The sequence below is a fragment of the Apiospora aurea genome (genome assembly GCF_038362705.1).
Source record: "Apiospora aurea strain CBS 24483 chromosome Unknown utg000005l_segment0_segment0, whole genome shotgun sequence".
Lineage (NCBI taxonomy): Eukaryota > Fungi > Ascomycota > Sordariomycetes > Amphisphaeriales > Apiosporaceae > Apiospora > Apiospora aurea.
In genome coordinates, this window is record NW_027117392.1 from 3,798,357 (window position 1) to 3,805,294 (window position 6,938).

The following is a 6,938-nucleotide window of genomic DNA, read 5'->3' on the forward strand; positions in this document are numbered from 1 at the left end:
CTCTACTGTTGAACAAGCGCGTGATTATGCAAATAACGACGACAAATATAGCAAAACACGTCTCCGAGCGGAACTAAATCTTTTACAAAACCACAGCACATGCCGATTATGTAACTATTGGTATAATGAATTACTGGGCAGTATCAATCATGAGTCACGGGAGATTGCTGACGGGACTGCTATTGTCGAATTTTGGATTCCATCATTTGGTCTAGACAACGATCTTGGTCGTGTTCATGTGACATTGACCCTTGAGAAAGGCATGATGCAATCAAAACACGGGTTCGAGATGCGAGTCTGGGCTGATGAAAGTACCTCTCTCCCTAATCTATGAATACTTCTCTGCTTTAGTATATGTTGTCCCAAGACTGATCAACTTAAAGGAACCTGGGCTGCTGCCTTTGTCAGCCTCAACTCACCACTGTCTACAGATGACAGCCTGGAGGCAATGTCTCTATACAAGACTTGGTATAACGATTGTCTAACGTTAGACGAAGATTGTAAACGTACCGTATCCGGACGCGAGGTCGATGAGATGACGGGACCAGAATTGCCTACTCGCGTTCTGGATCTTGGCAAGACAACAGCCAAGGATCTCATTCTTCTGGAAAGCAAGGGGTTACGTGGGCAGTACTGCGCGCTTAGCTATTGCTGGGGACCCCCAAACACGCAGACCTTTCTCACTACCAAGGGGAGCCTTCAAGACCGTCTTGATGGGATCGACTTTGAACATCTACCGAAAGCCTTCCAAGACGCGGTCCAGATAACTCGCGCGCTTGGATTTAGGTACCTCTGGGTTGACGGACTCTGCATTATCCAAGGAGATGAACAAGACTGGCAGTCAGAAGCTGAGAAAATGGGAACTGTATACGAAAACGCTTCCTTAGTGATCGCCGCATCGGCGTCGACAAACGTACACCAAGGTTGCTTTGCGAAAAGCAGACCCTGGAATCAAGCAGTTTTGGACCTCCCATACTATTCAGCAACTGGCGATAGGAGAGGCTTGATCCACGCATCTATACTTCGTACGACCGAAGTTCCTCTAAGTGATTGCCCCCTCCGAAAGCGAGGTTGGACTTTACAGGAAGCCCATTTCGCAAGGAGGACCATCAACTTCACGTCAGTAGGCCCAGTGTGGTGTTGCAAAGAGAACCAATACGACGAAGCCAACCATGGAGTAGAACTCGAGTTCTATAAGGAATGGGACCATATACTCCAGGAGTATTCTCGAAGGCAACATACGTACAAGTCGGACCGTCTCATTGCTCTACGAGGATACGCCATGGAACTACAAAAGAAAACTGGGGATCTATATAAATGGGGATATTTCCAGTCTGAGCTTCCCGGTCAGCTTCTCTGGTCGATTGATGAACGTGCACCCAACTCTGAAGATATCGTGGAAATACCCTCTTGGGCATGGGCATCAAAAGGTGGCGAAAAGGTTTTCTGGACCACGCAGAGCATGGAGTTGCAAACTGTTATTGACCACAGGAGCATTCACATAACGGAGTCCGGTGTATTGTCGCTCAAAAGCAAAACAATAACCTGCTATTCCGCCGACACCAACTTCGAGCACGGTTTTAAGCCAAATGCAATATTTCCCGGCCTTCAGAATATATATGGGATCCTTTCGGGGTTCAATGGTCGGCGTCAGCCGCTACTTCGCTTTGCCGAGTCTCCTCATTCTAGCAATCAACGAATGCAAGCTGTGGCTATTTTTGATGGAGGGCATTGCGGTATAATGCAGTTCCTTCCCCTAATGACTACCACTGCTGCGGACTGCCGAAAGTATGGACTCTAACAGCTTCGATCGCGCGGCCAATACATAACGCTGATTTGATCGACAGTCAAATCAACCTGTTTCAACTCAACGTCGAAGATCTACCTTATGATGAGGCGCTATATGTAGGTGCTGATCCCAGCGACTAGTGCATGCAGTACACTGGCTAACCTGTCCTACAATACGTTTAAGGACGTTTTTCTCGGTCTCCTCTTGGTCAAACAGCCCCTTACAGACGTTACTTACCGGCGCGTGGGGTTAGGGTTCTCTATGGTATTAGCAGGCGCTCTTCAGGAATGCCGAAGCGAGGAAATTCTTATTGTTTAATGGTCCAGGAGTGTTAAGACCTAGCCTAATTATGCGGCTCAGACCCACTACGGAACGGAGCTACAATGGCCTGGCCAGGCCACGACAGACGCTACGAAGGCCTGCACCGAGAAGTGAGGGGAAGGACCTCAGAATATTTGACCCTGCTGCCTGCACGAACACGACCTTAGATAGGAAGGCTGCACTCACTGCTTATTGGATGGTTTGCGAATTGGCACGCAATAAGTCCACGGTTGGGTAAAACATAGCCGGACTACTTGGGTACGGCGGTGCGTTAAACAGTATACTTGGACTTGCTTTTGCAAACAACGAGCCTGGTTTACGTCTTCGTTAATACTGAAATATACGCCCGGCCTACGGTAATGCTGTGACCACCAATCTTCAGATACCATAAATGCCGTTCTACACTGCGGGCAATCCCGGCGCTGTGGCTAATGAAAAACAAACGGCGGGGTGCGGAGCCTAGTGCTGTATTATTTTATCATCTGCAGTCTGCCTTCTAGAACGCCTGGCTGCGGGCCGCACCGTTGACTTGCTCTTCAGTGAGTCACGGTTTAAGAGACTGGACTGCTCAAATAACCCAGCACCAATCCTGCCAACACAGTCGGCGCCAACTGGGTCGATTGATCGTCATTGCGGCCTGACTAGTTACACCTAATCCGATTAGTCGCATCATTTTCGACGCTCTTATAGGCAATCTATACAGTCCCTTTTACATAGATAGCTTTTTAGTAATTGGCCGTTGGCCGATGCATAAACGCAGAATCGCTACATGCGCGCCCAGCTAGGCTGAATGTTGGTGGGGCCATGAGAGGATAAGGGGAAGATAGTGGGCAGAAGGTACAAAACAATGACCGTCTCAGAAGGCCGGATAGGTAAAACGGTCAAGCTCCGTCTCCTGTCAGTAATACACCTCTCTGCTGCTTATATATGGGAGAGCGGACGGGATCCCTAGTATTCAGCAGGATATGGTCGTATGTGACAGAAATGGGCTGCACAGAGGTATATATGTATAAACAAAGGGCCCCTTAGAAAGTCAAGCATAACTGAGAAGTATCATTAGAGGTGCACCACCGCGCCAACAACTCGGTCCAAGGAAGTTATTGCATTACGCTGTCTTCGGTTCTTGTATCCCTTGAAATCTATCCAAAGTGCCAAATACCTACCCAATCAATCTCACATACCCTCGATATCTCGCGGCCGGTACCCTGCTTCGAGGAACCTACACTCCTCGTCCGTGAGCTGGACCTGGAGGGCCTCGATGGTCTCCTTGATCCGCTTCTCGCTACTAAGCCCGACGATGGGCCAGCAGCCCTGATGCAGGACCCACGCCGTCGCGACCAGCGGCATACTGATGCCCCTGTCCCTGTCGACCTTCTCGACGGCGTCGACGATCTCGAGATTGGCGTCGGCGAACCACTTCTTAGTCTTGACGCCCGACTGGCTGCGCACACTACCTTTACCCTCGCTGTCGGCGCCAGCAGCAGCCGACGATGATCGGGACTTGGCCAGCATGCCGCGCGCCAGCGGGCTCCAGGGGATGACGCCCACACCCGTGGCGCGGCAGAAGGGCAGCATCTCGCGCTCCTCCTCGCGGTACAGCAGGTTGTAGAAGGGCTGCATGCTGACGAACTCGGTCCAGCCGCGGAGGCGCGCCGTCTACTGCAGCCGCGCGAACTCCCAGGCGTACATGGACGAGGCGCCCAGGTAGCGCACCTTGCCCGGCTGGACGACCTCGTGCAGGGCGCGCATGATCTCCTCGGGCGTCGTTTCGCGGTCCAGGCGGTGGAGCTGGAGGACGTCTGACGATATATTGGTATCAGCAGCGAGCTTTTACGGAACTAACAAGCGAACGAAATTACCTATGTAGTCGGTTTTGCAGCCGCTCGAGGCACCTGCCGACCGCCTCGAAGATATGTTTTCGGCTCAGACCCATCTGGTTCACCAGCGGGCCGTCGTTTACCGGCGCAGGCCGCGAGTCGTCATCCATGACCGGGTTGAAGATCTTGGTCATGATGACCACTTTGCTGCGGGGGATGTTGAACTTCTTCAACGCCTTTCCGACGATGACCTCGCTCCTTCCGTTGCTGTATGTGTTGATGCCATGGTTATATGCCGCCTTGATCACCTGGAGGCTCTCCTCTTCATCCAATACCCAGGGACTACCTTCCCATGTTGAGGATCCGAAGGTCATGCACCCGAGTATGATCTTTGACGCCTTGAGCCCGCTGCTCCCTAAGCTGTTTGAACAACATTAGGAGGCCGAAGGAATGCGAAAACCAGTAATAAGTGTAATGGGCAGTCTGACAACGTACTGAGTGTACTCCATGATTGAATTAGAGAGATAATACCCGATGCACAATGACAATGTGCAACTGTCTGAGTCTTGTTATGAGTGACGCAACGGCTCTGGTGCCAGTATACACAATATTCTGATTTTAGAACATATCAGAACCGACTGAATCCGCGATGGTCATGGGGAAAGTCCTCTCCAACCAGTAATGCGTGTTACATATGAAGCTGCGTATCGATACCTACCAGCAGGTCAATTTTGGAGTTGGGGGTTTGGGGTATGCATGTCTGTACATCGGCTTTCTCTCCGTGATGCTAGAGGACAGTTCTGATTGGCCAAGACAGCATCCTCAGTCCCGTTTTGGCAAGTCGGATCCGCAGTCGATGTTCTCTCGCAGCGTACGTAGTAAGCGCGGGGTACTCGGGGTATTGTATCAGGGCGGGGATTGACTCACGCCGAGTTCATGACCGTAGTCATGCTTGTCGCTGTCGCTCCGGTTGGATACCGCAGTATTCACCGAATATAGGCTTGATCTTGGCATATGATTCTAATATCCATACAGGACCATCTCTCGTTCAGTCTGACAAGTCTGTCGGCGTATACTGCAAATATGTCCAAACAACACATTCTCATTACCAGAGCTGGCAAGTACAGTTGACTTGTCCTTATGAATGCCCCTTTTCATCGCTAACCGACAACAGCCGGATGTATCGGCCAACTCCTGGCAACAGCCCTACTTGAGTCATCAGCCGAACTTCAATTGACTCTGACTGATGTCATTGAGCCTCCCATTCCTTCTGCCTCATCGCAACATGCAAGCCGCATCACTACCGCCAAAAGCGACCTGACCGACACACAAGCCATTTCCTCCTTACTTTCCACGAAGTCCACTGCCGTTTATCTTCTCCATGGCCTCATGCCCGGGGCTGCAGAAGCCCAGATGGAACTGGGCTGGAAGGTCAATTGGGATAGCCATCGGTGAGTCGTTTATCTCGGGCGATATACTCGGTCGCGGGCATTCTGATAAAAATTCGACAGAGCCATCTTAGACCACTCGAAGGAGTACAACCCCGGAGTCGTCACTATCTTCACAAGCTCCCTCGCAGTGTACGAGCCGGCGTCACCCAGCGAAGTGATTACCGAGATGACTTGTCCCATACCGATGTCGAACTATGGATCCCAGAAGTTGATGGTAGAAACCTACTTGAACAACCTCTCTCGGAAGCAGCTGCTTGATGGGCGCATTGTGCGGCTACCAACAGTCATCGTGCGACCGGGCGCACCATCTGCCGCGGCAAGCTCCTTTGCCAGCGGTATCATCCGCGAGCCTTTGAAGGGACAACGAAGAGTACTTCTGTCGCAGGAGGATGGAGACAGGGGTTCGCCCCTTAACGCGCTTAGCGCGCTACGCTAAACATTTTATTTATATATTTATTAGTACGGTAGCACTTTTCTCTTTTATTTTTCTTTTTTTCTTTAAATAGTACTTTAGCACTTAATATATTATCGGAACGTTTTTTACCGTGCGATAATTATAAGCCTAGCGTTTTTTATTAAATAAGCTCGTTATTATTATTACACCGCTTATTTTATTAAACCTTACGTATTAAAAAACGATATTAAATCTATATTTTTTTATACTTTTTTATTTTCTTATTACTCTTATAACGCCTATAATATTTAAACCCTTTATTAAGTTAATTAATATTAAGCTTAAAATTAAACGAAACTAGTTAAATTAATATAACTCGTTTAAAATAAGTGTTTTTAAACGTAGCATTTAAATACACCTCGATCTTAATATACTTAACGACGCTTATTTTTATAATAAACCTAAGTTACGTATAATCGATAAAATTAAATAAGGTTTAACCGAAAACTTTTAATTAATAAACGAAACTAATTTAATAAACCCTATACTAAGCGTATATACGGTAAAGAACTCGAAGTTAATATATAATACGCTTACCGACGATATTATAAAGCGTATTAAGCTTAAATAAAGCGAATAAAATATAAAAATATACCGCTATATAATACGGAAAAGCGCTTTTATTGTTATTAATAAATAAATTAAGTTTACGGTTTTAAAAACGTATATTAACGTAGCTTATAATAATATTTATAAGTTAAATTAATTACTTACGCTTTAAATATTATCCGTTAACTTAAATAATAATTTAAACTTTCCGCGAATTTATATATTACTTTCTTTTAAAATTAATATAATAAACTTTTAAAGCAAGTTAAATTAAAAGGAAAGAATTTTTAACTCTAATTAACGTAATAAAGTAAAGCTTATACGAACGCGGTTTTTAAAAGAATCCCCGAAGTATAAAGATACTTAATAACCCGTATATAGCTTAAAGCGATTAATAAACGATTAATATTAAGATAAAATTAACGTCGATTAAAAAAACTTAACTACACGAAGTAAATAAAAATACGTTAATAAGTTTAATTATATTAAGCTCGTTATTAAAAAAATAAATAAAGCGGAACGGGTTAAAAAAGAGAAAATATTCGTTTTACGCTTCG

At 46.7% G+C, this 6,938-nt stretch overlaps 3 protein-coding genes across 3 annotated transcripts; 2 read left to right on the forward strand and 1 right to left on the reverse strand.

Annotated features, from left to right (window-relative positions):
* Positions 1–289: 289 nt before the first annotated feature.
* PG986_007732 (uncharacterized protein) lies at positions 290–1,929 on the forward strand (the record flags this gene model as incomplete). The annotated part of the gene is made up of 3 exons (XM_066843954.1): positions 290–311; positions 384–1,788; positions 1,848–1,929. 3 exons carry the CDS (start codon positions 290–292, stop codon positions 1,927–1,929), a joined length of 1,509 nt encoding a protein of 502 aa, XP_066700066.1.
* A 1,354-nt stretch (positions 1,930–3,283) lies between these two features.
* Positions 3,284–4,436, reverse strand: PG986_007733 (Versiconal hemiacetal acetate reductase; the record flags this gene model as incomplete). Its single annotated transcript, XM_066843955.1, has 4 exons — positions 3,284–3,766; positions 3,824–3,937; positions 4,011–4,347; positions 4,423–4,436. 4 exons carry the CDS (start codon positions 4,434–4,436, stop codon positions 3,284–3,286), a joined length of 948 nt encoding a protein of 315 aa, XP_066700067.1.
* Positions 4,437–4,875: 439 nt separating this feature from the next.
* Positions 4,876–5,636, forward strand: PG986_007734 (uncharacterized protein; the record flags this gene model as incomplete). The annotated part of the gene is made up of 3 exons (XM_066843956.1): positions 4,876–4,909; positions 5,102–5,378; positions 5,441–5,636. 3 exons carry the CDS (start codon positions 4,876–4,878, stop codon positions 5,634–5,636), a joined length of 507 nt encoding a protein of 168 aa, XP_066700068.1.
* Between the last annotated feature and the right edge of the window lie 1,302 nt (positions 5,637–6,938).